This window comes from Emydura macquarii, unplaced genomic scaffold (genome assembly GCF_026122565.2).
Source record: "Emydura macquarii macquarii isolate MOO-44397 ecotype Brisbane River unplaced genomic scaffold, CSIRO-AGI_Emac_v2 contig_2473, whole genome shotgun sequence".
NCBI classification, from domain to species: domain Eukaryota; kingdom Metazoa; phylum Chordata; order Testudines; family Chelidae; genus Emydura; species Emydura macquarii.
In genome coordinates this window covers 2,258,446-2,275,208 of record NW_027132610.1, presented here as the reverse complement: position 1 = coordinate 2,275,208, position 16,763 = coordinate 2,258,446, and the positions used below count along the sequence as shown (strand labels likewise).

The 16,763-nt window shown below is 39.6% G+C and overlaps 1 protein-coding gene across 1 annotated transcript in view; it reads left to right on the top strand.

The window, feature by feature from the left end:
* Positions 1–16,763, top strand: part of RDX (radixin) — an 80,165-nt gene that overhangs the window by 28,563 nt on the left and 34,839 nt on the right. Inside the window, exons 3-4 of the mRNA XM_067562821.1 lie at positions 5,708–5,791; positions 12,411–12,506. Coding sequence (XP_067418922.1) covers positions 5,708–5,791; positions 12,411–12,506 — 180 coding nt within the window. The remainder of the gene's footprint in view (positions 1–5,707; positions 5,792–12,410; positions 12,507–16,763) is intronic.

The window sequence follows — 16,763 nt, the reverse complement described above, 5'->3', positions numbered from 1 at the left end:
AACATATAGGTATGCAATATAGGTATGAAATTTCTCCATTCAGTTGCCAAATGTATGTCAACCAAGAGTTCCTGCTGGGTCAGGGATGCACAGAGATTTACAGCTATTTAGGCGTCTGCTCACACCTTCACCAAATATTAGAATTGACATACAGTAGAACCTTAGAGTTACAAACTGACCAGTTAACCACACACCTCATTTGGAACTGAAATTTTGTAATCAGGCAGCAGCATTTATAAACCGCCCCCCTGCCCCCCCCCCCCCCCAAAAAAAAAACCAAAACAACAACAACAAAAAACCCAAATATAGTACAGTACTGTGTTAAACGTAAACTACTAAAAAATAAAAAGAAAAGCTTTAAAAGAAAAGATTTGCTAAGGTAAGGAAACTGTTTCTGTGCTTGTGTTGTTTAAATTAAGATGGTTAAAAGCAGCATTTTTCTTCTGCATAGTAAAGATTCAAAGCTGTATTAAGTCAATGTTCAGTTGTAAACTTTTGAAAGAATAACCATAACGTTTTGTTCAGAATTATGAACAACCTCCATTCCGAAGGTGTTCATAACTCTGAGGTTCTACTGTACCTTATTTTTGCGGATACAGCCTTTTGTAAAGGGGTGTTAAGGTGGCTGTTAGATGCTAATTCTTCTCATGCTGAAGTGAGTGTAAATTGTTGTGGGAGGTCCATAGTATCTGAACTGGTATTACAGATTGAAGAAAAAAGAGGAAATGTCCCCTACTTCATAATCTTCTTCCTTTGAGACCTTCTATACCAGACCAGATTCCCTCCCTATGTAGGTTGGTATGTAGTGTCCATCTTCATTTCTGTATTAGTTTATTGAAATGTTCTAGTTTGTTAATACTTCAGTATTAAAATTGTGGGTATACTGAAGGCTTCAGCATAACTTCTCTGGGACTGCTTCAGAGTATTCAGTTGAAGTCTGACACTGTATCTCCAATACCACTTAGGTTGGTGTAACTTATGTCACTCAGGGGTGTGAAAAAAGCACACACCCTGAGTGACATAAGTTACACTGACGTAAATGCCTGTGTGGACTGTGCTATTTTGGCAGGAGAGCTTCTCCCACCGACATAGCTACCGCCACTTGTTGGGGGTGGTTTAATTATGTCGATGATAATTATGTTTAATTATGCCCTGTCCTGTTGGCATAGAGCAGCTACACGAGAGATCTTACAGTAGCACAACTACATTGGTACAGCTATGCCACTGTAAGGTCTCTAGTGTAGACATGGCCTGAGAGCTGTTTAGACATTTTATATTGAGAGTATGTTTTCATCAGAAAACTAGTGTAGTGTCTTCATCTGCTGATTAGAACATTAGGACTGGTGTATATGATCTTGGAGAAGATGAACAGGTAGGGACAGTTTTATCTTAATTAATTGATGGGATTGCTGTTGAGTAATAGAGGGACTCTCTCTCTCTCTTGGGTATGAATAAACTGGACTCAAAGCATTCAAACCTCTGTTCTGGAGAGCGGGAAGCTGTGATCAGGAATGGGGATTCTCCATATGTAGTACAGAAAGCTGTCGCTATGGCATATAGGGTCTTTCAATAGACTTGTTCAACAGCATTTTTATATAAAATGAATTCTGAATCAAAAGCCTAAAGACTCACATTATGTAGGTATACACCTTTAAAAGCTGCATTGACTTTTTAGCTGTTGAATTATTTGGAATACATCCAAAGCCACCCTGCTGCCAGCAGGATTAAAATAGAAACATTTTAACAATGAACCCTCTCCTTTCTTAAAAACAATTTATTTTAAGAAAGGGATCATGTCTTCCCACTCAACATGAATCCCTTGTTAACAGAGGCAAGCGCATAAATGTTAATTGCAGTTGGCTGACTGTTGGGTTTTTTTTTTTTTTTTTTTTTTTTTTTTGACCGTTATAACAGAATAGCTGAAGACTTTTGGTTAGTGTAATGTGTCTAAGGCAGAGGTACCCAAACTGTGGGGCGTGCCCCCTATGGGGCGCGGTGGAGAGTTAAGGGAGGATGTGGCGGGGCCTGGGCTTGCCCCTATGGGGGACAGGGAGGGAGCACCACCTGGCCCCCAGCTGTGGACCAGACCCTGACCATGGCCCGGCTACGGTTCCATTTCTGGCCCCAGACCTGCCTCCAACCATGGCCCCTGGATCCTGGCCCAGCTACCATTCCATTCCTAGCTTTGGCTGCGGTCATGGCCTCGCCCCTGGCTCCTGGCAGGCCATTGCTCCACTCCTGGCTGTGGCCCCAGCCTTGGGCCCCACCCACAGCCCCTTCCCCAGCTTTGGCCCTGCTTCCAGTGTGACCCCAGCTGCAGCTCCGACCCCGGCCCCGAGCATAGCCCCGCAGACAGGTGGGGGGGAGGGGGCGTGAGGTAAAAAACGTGGGGACCACTGGTCTAAGGGTATGTCTACACTGCAGTTAGACACCCGTGGCTTGCCTGTGCCAGTTGACTCAGGCTAAGGGGCTATTTAATTGTGGTATAGACGCTCAGGCTGCAGCTAGAGCTCTGGGTCCCTCCCACCTTGCAGAGTTCTAGAGCCCAGGCATCAGCCTGAGCCTGAATGTGTACACCACAATTAAACAGCCTCTTAGCCCTAGCTCTGCAAGCCTAAATCAGCTGGCATAGGCCAGCCTCAAGTGTCTGATTGCAGTGTAGACATAGCCTAATTGACCTGGTACTGCTAATGTGTGTGTTTTTATCTGTCCCAGTTCCACTTGTCAGATACTGTTACAACACACCTCCTGTATCTGGACCTCTAACAACCAGAAACTTTATCTGAATTAGAAAACTTGTTTTTTACAAACAGAAGATGCAAGTTACATGTTCAGTTTGTATGTTTCCCTTTATTATTTTACTGTCCCTTTTAGTGTTTATCTCTTGCAGATGATGCACGATTTGTGTCAGACTGGTGATTGTCACAACAGGATTTCTGTGTAAAAATCATGGTTATTACTCCAGAGAGCCTCTAGAATCATTGTAGAAAACTGATTAATTAAGAGTATAATCTGCAGTATTTTATAATGTTTTTGTGGTACTTTTTGTTTGGTTATAATGGTGATGGTTTATATTAAATGACAATAAAAATATTTGTTATTTTCTAAAATCTAGTTCAGCTTTATTCCTTTTGTCTTCTAACTGAGTTCAACTGCTAAAAGGTCTATTAGCTTAAATTGCTAGGTAGATTTCTTAATATTTAATTTGAAAAATAATGTGGTTTAGGAAAGTTTTAAATTTTAACTTAAAATTGTTGAATGTGTCCTACTGATAGTTCAGCAGTCTTTTTTTTTTTTTTTTTTTTTTTTTTTTTAAAAAGGACTTGTTCACTTAAAGGTAAAGCCTTTTTATCTCCCTCCAGAAGGAGAAATTTTTTTAAAACCAAATGAAAAAGCCACTCCACTGGTTTTGACTTTACAATAAAAACCTCTTAATCTTTTCTCCAAAATCCTTTCTGCTGCCTCTACTTTGTCAATGTTGACAAAAAACACCATCTTCCTTTTCACCCAAGCCCATAACCTAGTGGTCACCTGTGCCTCTTCCCTCTCTCTTGCCCCACATATCCAGGCTGTGTCTAGTTTTTCTTTTTCCTGCATAACACTTAAGATTGTCCTCTTCTTTCTTTTCTGTCCAGACAATCAAAACTCTCATTCAGGCCATTATCTGCTCTCCTGATTACTGTAACCACCTTCATGCCACCCACACCTCCCCTCCAAATAATTCAAAACACAGCTTCTGAGATAACTTAGCCTTGGTCATCACTGTAACAACGTCACCCCCTATGAATCCTTTTATTGGCTGCCCCATTTCCCCTTTATCAAGCTCAAACTACTTGTCTTTATCTTCATGTCTCTTCACAGCTCCTACCCATTCTTACTTGTTCAATTTTCTCTTATGGCATTACACCCACTGCCTTAATTCTTCCAGTTCACCAACAGTGCCTTCTCTGCCAATCTTTCAGTGTTTCTAAAACTAATGTGTAGGTACGTTCTTCCACATTATCCCTTATGCATAGAACTGCCTTACTGAGCTCCAAAAGACTGCTAAAATCTCATTCAAAGCCTTCCTGAAGACCCAGCCGTACCTCATAATAATAAATTTAGCCAATTAATGATGGTGAGATGGGGGCAAAGAGGGACAGCTAATGCATTGTTTTAACTGCTCTTTGTTCCTCTTTCCTCACCGTTTGTACATTGTTTTAAATTTTATGCTCTTTGGGGTAGGGACTGTCTTTGAATGTATTCGTACAGCACCTAGCAAATGGAACCCCTATCCTGGTTGGGGCTTATGGGCATTATTGTAATACAGATATTAAATAATGATATATATTAGGTTACCAAGACTTTACTTATCATTTCCATCTGAAAGTACTCCATCTGGTGGCAAAATTAGAGTAATGTGTCATGGAGGTGGGTTTATATAGAAATGAGTGGAGTAAATTTTGTGAGGGAGAGGGAAATTTTTATGCTCAGGTATGGTAAAACACAAAATCAGAAATACGAAGTTTTGCAGAAGTAATTTTGCTTCATCTGCTATTTATAGCAAAATATAGTTGATCTGTCAAACTGTTTAAACTTTTTCAGGTTTTAATTTTATTTCCTTTAAAATTCACTATTTTTCCAAACCCATACTTGGTCTTATTTCTCACAAGTTACATCACTTAACATCTGTAATTCAGAACTGCTACTCCTTATAGATACAGTTTTAAATAAGATGAAATATAGGGGTTTTTCTTTGATTTTCCCCCTCAAAGTGCATATGAGTGCTTCTAGAAAATGTCAGATGAATAAATTGGTGGTAGTCTTTATCCTTCAGGTAAGTAATAACATGAAGAGTGGTAGTGCCAGCTTCTGCACACTGCTTGGCTAATTCTAGGAGCAAGACCAATTCTAGGAGTGAGAAGGCAGTACTGTCTCTGTACCCATTCAGTCCTTGGCCCCTCTCAAAGGTCCCAACTGCAGGTACATCAGTTCAAGAGGAATAGAACAGAGACTTCTAACTTAACTAATGTAGGCCACCAAACATCCATCAAGTGGTGCTAGCATTTTATTGCTACCATTTCAGCACAAACTTCCATGGTGACCAGTAGTGGAACGGCTCCATATTCTATTTCTAGTTACTTTAACTGTCCAGTTACATAATAGTTTTTAAACTTTGTTACACACTTGGATTTTCAAAACCTGACTTACTTATTACACTAAATATAATTTACCACTGAATGAAAGTAAATCTTTTTTTATACTATAGATTCACTTTTGGCCATTTGTATATCTGCTGTGTCTTGTACACAAGTACAAATAAGATTAAGGGCTTGTTCACACTGACCGCACGATTTGGCGGCAGTCGACGGGAGTTACGCAAACTACGCAGAGTAGTTTGCATAACTGACGTTGACTGCTCAGCTTCCCTTCTGCGCACTGTTTACACTGCGCTGTTCCTGTCGACTTAGCGCTACGCTACTTGAGGGGGTGGACTTATTCAGTTGACTTCCTGATCGATTGAGCGGGTCTGTACTGACCGCTCAGTCTATCCTGAAAGATCGATCTGGTGGCGGCGATTTTACCGCCATCAGTGTAAACGTAGCTTAAGTGATATTTGCTATATAGTGACTTCAGTATACTAACATTTTTTCTTATAACCTAGTCACAGTTGTATGAAACATTATACAATACCTGCTGTGTAAGAATTTTGTTTTCTTTTCCACAGATCAACGTAAGAGTTACCACAATGGATGCAGAATTGGAGTTTGCCATCCAACCCAATACAACTGGCAAACAGCTCTTTGATCAGGTAACCCTTTATTATATTAATAATCATAGCTAAAGTGGATAAAATGCTACAGTCTTACAAAACATTGTAGAGTTGATAGACTTCTGTTCATAATTTCCAGTGAATATCTTATATTGATCTAAGCCATACTAATAATCAACTTGAGCCACCTGTTCTCAATTCAGAAGCAAAGCATTAATCACAAGGACAACTTTGCAAGAATGGATAAGCAGCCAGGCTTAAGTTGAATTACATATATCAAACCATCTTGAAATTACTACTATTTTTAATAGATATTCTCAATCGTATACTCAGGGTATTAAAGAATTACTAAATGTATTCACTGTATGTCCATATAACTTTAGATATTATTTAATAATAAATCTAAGGCAGAAAATGTAATTTATCGAAAAATGACTAAACTACCTTCCTTTCTCTCCAAGTAAGGAAGCAGCAGGTATACCCTTCTCTTTTTAAACATTCATGTATACTGTAATTAATACCTTTCTACCTGTTTTAATTCTTGTTTACAAATATTTTCGCTTGACCCAATTTCTGTGTTTTTTAAAAATTTGAATTCTAAGTTGGAAGTAGTGTTTTTTAATTTAGTGATGGTCTGACAGCCATGCATTTTCAGATTTTGCCTAGATCTGACATTGCCAAAAGGGCCAACTGGCCATTCTCTGATAAAAGCTGTACTGTAAAATAAATTTTGTGTGATCTTAGCCATCACAATTCCTGATTCCAATTCAGTTTACTTGATATAACTTGTGGAGCACTTCAAAAAATATAAAGTTCACTGGTTTAAAACTCTTCAGTATCTCATCACTGCATTCTTTAAGCAACTAACATACAAAAGCATTCTATATTTCCTTTCTGAAACTAAGAACTCATTCTCTTGCCTATCCCACCACCATATATGCTGTAGATATATATAGTGCTTTCTGTCTAAGAAAAATGGCATGTTTTAAGAGATGTAGTGTTTATTCTAATATGTGGCTAATGAAGATGTGCCCTTTCTAATAAGCAAATTTCTTATGGTAGTGACATAACATAGCGGTTGGATCATATTCGCTAGTACATAACTTTGTGGGTGAGTTGTTTTTTCTGAGGTTAGCAGCTCTAAGTACAACACGATTCTTTAGAGGAATGGAATCTCATTTGCCACTTTTAAATAAAAGTGATTGCATGATTTCTCTTCTTTTCCCTCCTCTGAAAACCAAGTCAGCTCAAAGAGTGGTAAATCTTCACCCACCAAGCAGCATGTAGGTTAAATACTGTCATTTATGGTAGATGTATAAGCAAGCACCTTCTTTTCCCTCTTAGTCTTTTGTCTTTTTTTTTTGTTTTGTTTTGTATTTTTGCCTCCATGTATTTCTGGAGTCATACCTCAGCTGTCATGCTCTCTTTTTCTTCCAGTTCATGAATTGAGAAGCAGGGAAACAAGACTTCTAGAAGAAAGAAAAATGGAATTTAAAAAGAGATCTAAAACAGTCTCTTCACTAGCTCACAAGTGTTGCAGGGCAGAAAAGTTTTGGGGACAGGGCAGCCATCCTGCCTCTTCCCCAAGATGAATGGGTGAGTTGCCAATAAGAACCTCACAAGTAAAAAGTGTGCCATCCTCTCATATAAGAAGGCAGCTACGACTTCTCTTCTGCCAACCTCTGCTCTTCTTGACATGCTGTATTGGGTGGGCTGATCTGCTGCTGCGTAAAATCTTGTGCTCAGATGATCAGTTTCACCCATCCTGTAGCCTCCCTGAACGTTGAACAAAAGATAGATGCAAACTGTCTCAACACCTACTAGATTCTCTCCATCCAGCCTCTTCAGTTCCTTGCATGGCTTTCAGGCAGCCTCGGCAGTTCTTACAACAAGTCTTAAGATGTTTAAATTGAGAAATTGTTAGTTTGAGTGCCTTGGTGGATGTGCCATGCCTGTACATGAGAAGAGAAATCGTTCAAACAGATCCTAAACCCACACATGATTTTATAGATGCAAATTGGTATCTGAATTGCCCTGTGAAACAAATATAAAGTTTTCAGAGAAAAGGTAATATTTCTCTCTGGCTATTTCTGCCAACAAAGTGGAATGATACATTCTAAGTAACGGTAGCTTGATTGGTCATCATGATTAGCACCATGTGGTGTATTTTGCAGCAAACCTTTGTCTTTTGTAGTTATTGCTCAAAGCAAGTTACCTTGTCACAGTATTAGCTCTTGTCCCATGGTCCTGAAAGTGTTTGTATGTCAGCAAACCTCTTTCTTAGCCAGAGGTGGGAAGACATAATGTGGAAATCTATGTTTCCCACTTTAGTATGATTCATTCTCCAAGCTGCTCTTTGTTTTCATTCTAGGGCATTTCCCTTCACACACTCCCATCTGCTGGTAAATTGGAAGTCTAAAAACTAAGCATCTGTGGCTTTCTCCCCTCTTGTCATGAAGCTCAATGAAGTCCTCCCTTATTCCACCAACATGATGTGGAGACCACTTGGAAATTCTGTTTTAGCAGGCATATCTCCATCATCACAAAGGTTTTCTGTCATCGAACTCCTCATCCAGTTGGAGGCCAGAGTGCAGAAGAAAGGCTTATTTTGTGCGCCTTTACTAATCTGTGTTTTCCTAACTGCTTCCTTCATAGGAGAAGAACAGCATGAAGTATAGTTGTTATCCACAAACAGATTTTTGTCAAGTTCTCAGAATTTAGCATTGAAGCTCCTGAACAGGATAGTGTAGTGCCAAATCAGGAAAAATCTGGGGTTTTACTCATCCCTGTCTGCTCAAGTTATAGACTCACTCTCCTTGCCAAATATCTCACAAGTTCTATACTAGGTTTCCCAGGAAGGGAAATTCCCATGAAATTTATTTATTTGGTTGCCTAATAGAGTTCTTCTTGTTCTGAAACTTTTATTGTATTTTAATTAGTTGAAGTACCAATACATTGCTTTGGGCACCTTTTTTAAACACTTGCAAAATATGCATTATCAAAGTCAAAATATGTAATAGTGTTCCTACAACCTGAAATAAAAAATAGCTGAAACCACTTTAATAATTGTAAAAGCCCTACTTTATAGGGGGAGCTGGCATTGACCTCTGCATTTAGATTGCTTAATGCTTCCCATTAGTAAAAGATTCTTGTGACTTTTCCTACTTTTCTGAGAAGGTCTAACCTCTAGTTTTTGCAGCAAAGCTTTGTTTTTTGGTAAGGGAAAGCCCTGAGGCCGGGGAGGTGCCTCTTGCTTCATCCCATGAAATTCCATTGAGATTTGGCTGAGTTTACTAGCTGATGAAAATGACCATTTTTCTGCTACAGCTTGTGTTGTTACTGCTTAATTTTAGTAGCATGTATAAAGCTTTGGGAAGCTAAAAGAACACATCAGAGGGGCCAAATAAAGTAATCCCTCTGAATACAATTCAGAGAGGGAAAATTTATAGGACTTAGCAAAGCAGAGAACATACAAACAGCGATTCAGGATAGACAGGGGTGGCAGAATCTCCTTTGTACCTTCAGTGACATCTCATGGAATGGGAAGGATTCAGAATATGATGGTGTAATAGTGTGGCACCCACCTCTCTCAAGCTCACTTCTAGTCGGGTGTGTCTGCAGTCTTTAAACGTCTCGGCTCTGGTATTATGCCATACCTCCAAGGCTTCCTCCTTGGAGGTAATGATTTTGCCCTTCTGGCTCCAGTGGGGCCGCTGAGTAGTTCAGATCCCATTCTGGGGGTTTATTGCTGTCCAGTTGTACACCACCACCCAGGCCCACCACTACTCTGGATCCCAGCTGCTGGAATAGCAGCCATGCGCCGCTGTGTCCCTTTGACAAAACTGCTTTTAGTTCCCTGGGCCACTTCCCCGCAGCACAGCCTTCACTAAATGCTTCACCCATACCGCAGGGCCAGCAGCCAGGCAGGAGCACATTCTTGCTCCCCTGGTCCCTACTAGCACTGAGCTGTCCATGGTGCCGCAGTTCTCTTTGGCCAGCCAGGAGCCCCAACTGCACTCCTCTGGCTCCAGCAAGGAACTGACTCAGTCTGGTGTGCACTACAGCTCCTTTTCATATGGCCCTCTCTGCAGTCTCTCTGACTGGCTTCTTGGAGGACTCCTGTACTGCTCCTTTCCTGGGACAGGTGTGGCAGGACCTTGAGGCCTCCAGCAGGGGCCCTTTTTAAACCCTGAACATTCTCAGGCCAGGTCCCACAGCAGTGACATCCCGCGAGGCTGCCAGAGCAGCTGTAGTGGTGGTGGGGAGTGGGTGAGAACTGGGTCGGGTTTCCCCAGACTAAGTGCATGGACCCAGCTACCTGTCACTCTTGGGAAGCCACCATCTGGGGCAGGAGCCCATCTCTCAGGGTGTAGAGAGTGCAAGGCTGGGCTACCCCTCGCAGCCCCCTTGGCCCAGCACACAGCCCCAACAACCCATCCTCCCTTTTGGGGCACCTCATACAGCAGGAGCCCCTTCACCTCCTGGGAGCAGGACAGCAACCCCTGGTGTAGAGGTGAGTACAAATACATGGATATCAGGAGAGCATGAGTTCTAGACTTACATCTTCTGCTGACATGTTAATAAGTCTGTATCATGCATAATGCTTATTATTAAACAATATCTGATAACCAACTCAGAGGTTACACTAGCTGGAACTAAAGTGAAGATCTCTAATATGGAAGACACATAGCCCATCCACTTAACCACGCTGCTCTTAGGGCTGGTCTACACTGGCGGCTGCGCTCGACAGGAGATACACAAGCTACATTATGTTCAACCATTCCCTTATAAGACCATGCTTTTTTCTTCTTGCATACCCTGCTTCATTCTCTAGACACCTCCCAGCTTCTAGAGCAAATGAGGCCAGAGTCCTATAGACACTAACTTTGTTTACTACAAAACTCTGATTCCATTCCCTGAGCACTGTCCATCCTGTGCACTGACTAGGGTCAGGTAGAAAAAAATAATATGGTCCTAAGTAGACTGAATTATAGTGCATGTGCACAGGAGCAGAAGTAAGGTTGCATGGGCATCCTTAGTTATGGCATTATCTAACTTTTTGAGTGTTTTATTTTGCAACCTAAACAATGTTCTTTGAATGTGGGCTTTTTGTGTTTAGGTATGTAGTTCTATATACCTCAGATGGGTCTGAACACTTCCATAAATCAAAAGATCCTACAGTAGACTGGCTGTCATCAGGGTCCCATTTGGGTATTTTTCATTTGAACCTATTGATTTGTTCCTTTGGCAATAGGGTAAAAAATATCTTCAATGTTGAGGAAGGAGAGTTATGTTAATCGTGTTAGTCCTCTCCCTAGTCCCTGAGAAACCAAATAGAACAGAGCAGAAAACTTTATGGGGGGAATGTCCAACATCACAGTTTATTTTTCAAGCTTCAGAGCTCTGTCTGGGATTTGTCACAACTACAAGTGAGACTGGATCTTTTCTTTGCCTGGGGAGGGAAAAGTTCAGATTTCTAGCAGCATAAATAATATAGAAGACAGTCTAAGTAGAGCATGCAAGGATCAGCAGCTAGCATGTATCTAGAATTTGTGAATCTTCAGTAATGAGATATATTGAGGAATTGTGACATGAATGCAAAAGGCATAATATCTCATTTCTTAGTGAGTGTGTAAGAGATTTCAGTTTACTGCAGCCAAAACTTGAATCTTTACTGTCTCTATTTTAGTGAACTACCTAACCGAGAATGCTGGAGATTACTTTTATGTGACGAGACAAGTCCTTACATCTATTTGGGCCAGCATTTAAATTAGCTTATAGGAAATTGATTGTGATTTCCCTGTTCCCCTGGGACAACTTTTCAAATCAGTGCAAGTTTGTTCTAAGCTATTTCTCAATTAAGATTAACAATCTTACTGGGTTTTCCATCTTACTTTGACCCAAGCTTATCCTTGGAGTGTAACTTAATTCATTAGGCCAATCCAAGCAGAGTTTCCGATATCTAAAATTTTCAGAAAACAATCTTAATTGTGTTTGTCTCTGGATAAATGGATGATTCCATTGTGTAGCCTCTAAAAGGCTGGTATTAGTCCTCTGGTTTAGTTAAAATTAAGACATTATACTTCTTATATTTTTGGCTATGGCATCAGCAGAGATCTGAGAAGTAGCCAATAAGACAGTTTCATAGAGATTACTTTGAACCCTGTCCTCCAACTATCGTACTGCTAGCCATGTCCATTGGTTATAGGATGTGGGAAGAGGAGACATTAAACAATGAATTACTTACCAGTAATTATGTCTGTTGTCATCTTTCCTCCCCATCCTAATCCCATTGTCTTTGCCTCTTGTTGTTTGGATAGTCTTGCACTAAGAGAAAGGAGGTATTTCGCTTGCATGTTCTTAACTTGAGTGATTATTTTTTTCCTTCTCAAACACCTGCTTCCTGGTGGGTGGAGACGTATCACTTCATGCTGACTGCTTGTGTATGGAAGAAGACATTACTATAATTAAAAGTAAGCTATTCCTTCTTGCTCTGTCTGTCATGTATATTAATCTTTTATGGCTTTATCAGCCTAAGTTGGTTGTTCACAAAAGCTTGCTGTATATTGTATCTGAGTCTGAACTTGTGTTTGGACCACTGCACTCAAATCCAGGTGTCCTTCAAGTTTTATTGATTTAATGACTCATTTATTTTTAGGTGGTGAAAACAGTTGGTCTACGTGAAGTCTGGTTTTTTGGGCTGCAGTATGTGGACAGCAAGGGCTACTCAACTTGGTTGAAGCTGAATAAAAAGGTATAATATTCTTGATTGTTCAAATGAACTTTCAATTTTAAATAGTTGTTTATATGCAGACTTGCTACTTGTATATATTACATTACAAATTGTAGTTAATTAATGTACAGACTTCTTTAAATGTTAATTCAGCTTGACTATTTGTAAACATGTGGAATCTTACTGTACAGTTGTATCAGCATTTTATTTGACTCAGATTAAGATATATTTTTCTGTACTTCAGTTATTGTGATATTATGTACATTAGAAAAAGTCATATTTGATTATCCTCACTAACAGAATGAGATTTCCCCTTCTGTCACTTTCATGCAGCAAAATTTGTTTTTGGGGAAGAATAGTTAGGAATAAGTTTTAAAAAGCAATGCAGTATAAATATGGCTATGGAATTTCCCTTTTATATTGCTACCTATGTTAGGCCATGATTTTCAAAAATGGGTGCCATCGCACCATAACTGAAGGTGCTATTTCAAATAGAGGCAAACACCTTTTGGTTTTAATTTTAGCCTAGAATGCCTTTTGTCTTATGTTTTGGAGAAACTCCCAGCCCTGTATTGTGCAGTGATTCTGTTTTTAGGAGCAATCCTCAGACATAGAGCTGGGTGGGAAATGATTTGGCATCTCGTGAAATTTTTTAAGGTTTCAAAAATTTTCCTAGTTCACGTTGGGATAAAAGAGAGACCTTTCCAGTTTTGTTTTGTTTTTTGGTTTTTTTTTTTGGGAGGGGGGCGAGACAGATATCTACTCCAGAATAACCAGTAACCTGATGGTTTGATGTAGACCAGGTACTTAAACCTGGATCTCCCACACCCAAGTAAGTGTAAGGGACTAAGGTGTAGGAGGTTCAAGTCCTTGCTCTTACTATTCTGGGATGGCTTTCTCTTTCTGGTTTTGTCCAGAAATTTCCTCCTGAACCTTTCTACACTGCAATAAAACACCTAAAAGGCACCAAGTCTGAGAACCTGGGTCAATTGACTTGGGATCACAGGGCACGTGCTAGAGACCCACTCTCCTCGCAGGTTTTCAGAGTCATCAATCCAGCCTGAGTGCGTCGCTCCAGCCCAAGAATTGTCTACACTGCAATTTTTAGCCTCACAGCCTGAGCCCCATAACCCCGAGTTAGCTGACCCAGACCAGCCATGGTCTTTTATTGCAATGTAGATGTTCCCCGAGAAACCCTTTAGTTAAATCTGGTATGTTCCTGTGAAAAGTTATGGGTTTAACATATCTGCATTTTCCAATAAAAAAATCATTAAGTTGAAAAATTCCCAACTATCTGTACTCAGAAATTGCCATTTATCCAGTCTTTATCCCTCATTGTGATAGGCATGATGAACTGAATTTGTTTACCCAAAAGGTTATCTAGGAGTTTTTAACCTCTCAAAGGCTCAGTTTCATATACAGTAAACGGTTTAATACTTACAATTCTTTTTGGTTAGTTCAGGTAGCTTTCTTCCAATGATTGAAGGACCTAGGACTTAATGGACAACTTGGCAGCAGCGTTCTATTTTTGTCTCTAGGTAGGAACTAAGCAAAATGTTGTTGTTGGGAGGCAGCTTATCTTTTGGAGTAGGCAATAATTTACTAGAATTTTTCCTTGTCAATGCACTTGATGAAAAGTAAAGACTCTAGATAACCAGTGTCATTCAGGTTCTTTCTGAACTTTCAGTTTGTAGTGGACATAACATTTTAAGAATGGAGTACTTTTCAGGTCTCTCTTCAATAGAAGCATGTGTCCAGTGCCTTTTGCTTTGTCTTAAAGGTTGAAGACGAGAATGACAGTTGAAGGATGTATTTCTAATACAGTGATGAAAGAATTGCCTTTTTTCACTCATTCTATCTCCCCTGATTCTGAGAGCACTTTCAAAAGCAAGACCTGCTGCTACAAATTATTACTACAAATAATAATGTTGTGACTCTCATTGCTCATTGTATCCTCCCAGCCTGCTGGTTCTGATTCATCACTAAATACATTTGTAAATTGCCTATATCTTTAAAGGGCCTTAATATTTTTATTGTGTTTGAAATTTAAATTAGTTTGTCATATATTAAATAGGCTGACTGTATTGCATAAGTAGTAGAACTAGATCTTTTTCTTATATAAAATAGTGTTCATATAGATTCTTCAGTGGGGGGAAAAGGAGGTGGGGCTACATATTTCCTTAACTGTTGGGTGCCCATTACTTTTAAGCCAGTTGCACACACTCTTTTGGGCAATCTTCAGTTTACTAAATTTTAGCTAAAAATTTGTATGGTAACAATTGGTTTTAAAAAAATATTTACAGTAAAATGCCCTAGATTTTGTTTGTAAATTATTACATATATTTGAGTTAAATGTGGATGGGGTTGCTTGGATGTCAATTAAAAAAAAAAAGTGGTGGGGGGGAGTGGGGAGGGAATCCTGACTTTATCATGTCAAAAATGCAAAAATAATAATTTTAGCTTAAAATAGTATGTCATGTTTCAAACTATTTTATTTATACGTATTTTTCATTAAAAATGTTAAATAGATGTTATAGTAAAACATCCAATCAGAGCGCCCTGCGCGCGCCACCGCGCGCCCGCCCCCCCCCCCCCACTCACACACACACACACACACACACACACACACACACGAATGAAAGTCTTGCTCGAGAGCAGGCAGGCCAGGATGAAAAAAACAATGAGTGAAATCCTGGCTCTGTTTCAGTCAATGGCAAAACTGCTACTGATTTCAGTTCATAACCTTTATGGACAAAAAACCTCTCAATCACAGTTCTTGTCACAGAAATTGTGGATATAACAAGCATTTGACCTTAGTAATATATAATGCAGTCATCCTTTTAGATCCATAGTTCTCAATAGTTTAGATATTTCCTTATTTAAATTCCTCAGAAAAGAACTGTAAAACATAAAACAGAATATTTTTAAAATTTTGGACAAATTTTATTGAGATGAGAAGGGGAAAATCTACAGATTTTTTTCTGCAGTCCTGCAAGCAGTTAAGCACATGTTTAACTTTATGCAGTAAGTGTAGTCCCATTGAGCTCAGTAGGACTACTCACAATCCATGAAGTTAAGCATGTACTTACGTGTGAAGGATTGGTGCCTTTAACAAGTTTTTCCTGAATATTTTTATTACCATTCGCTACATCTGCAAATTTTACTTTACATTAATTTTTAACATCTGTTTGTCTCAGCAATAGTTAGTATTGAAATGTAAGTAGAACTAAGTAAAATAAGTAAAATCCATTTATTCATGTCATTGATGATGACAGCAGAATTTTCTGACTCCTTCTTAATCCATTGTTAGCTTCAAGCACTCAGCAGCTGACCTCTTAATGATCTGTTGCACACCATCTATCCATCTCCTCTCTGGTCATCCCCTGCTATATTGACTTACAACCATCCTTCCATAATAACTTTCTCAGGGTTATTTCCGTCTCTACACCTGATGTGATTGAAGTTCATGAGTTTGCGCCTGTTGATTTCTGAGAGCAGGTTCTGCTTCTCTCCAGTAATACTTTTAGCAAGCATTCATCATCTTTTCCATCCAGGAGATACACAAGAGTCTTTGCCAACACCTTATCTTCAAAGGTTATAGTTTTTTTCTTGTCAGCCTCATTAATTTTCAATGATTCCTATCCATAAGTCATTGTGGAAAAAGTTAAGCCTTTAACCAATCAACCTTGAGATGCCACGTTATTTTCAAACTTTTTTAAGGGAGGTCATAGCTGAGCAAGTCATTCTTAGTTGTTTTCAAATTTCTTTGGACAGCCTCCTTGGTGGGATGTGTAGATCCCAGATAACTGAATTAATCTACTGCCTCTACCTCTTGATTGTTAATTGTGATGTCCACTTGCATCTTTTTTTTTTTGTTAATCGTGTCAGAGTGCATGGATTTACTTTTTGCCTCAGTCCGGGATGGATAGTCCATGTTCCTCATTGACTATTTTTACAGATTCCCAACTTGCATTGCATTGCATTGGTGGTTATGGCATATAGCGTCATGTCATCAGTGTATCTGAGGTTAGTTAAGAGGTGTCCACGAATGGAAATCCCAGCTTTATTCACTTTGTCAAAATCTTCCAGGGCTTGTCCCAAAATAAATTCTGCATGCATGTTGAAGAGGCTTAGGAATGGAATACACTCTTGGCTCTCACCCTGCGTGTCACATGACCAGGATGTAGACAGTCATTTCTAGTGGTTGGAACAGGAGTCAGACCTAATAATCGGAACAGGAGTCACATCTAGTGCTTAGAACAGGAGTCAGTAACCCAG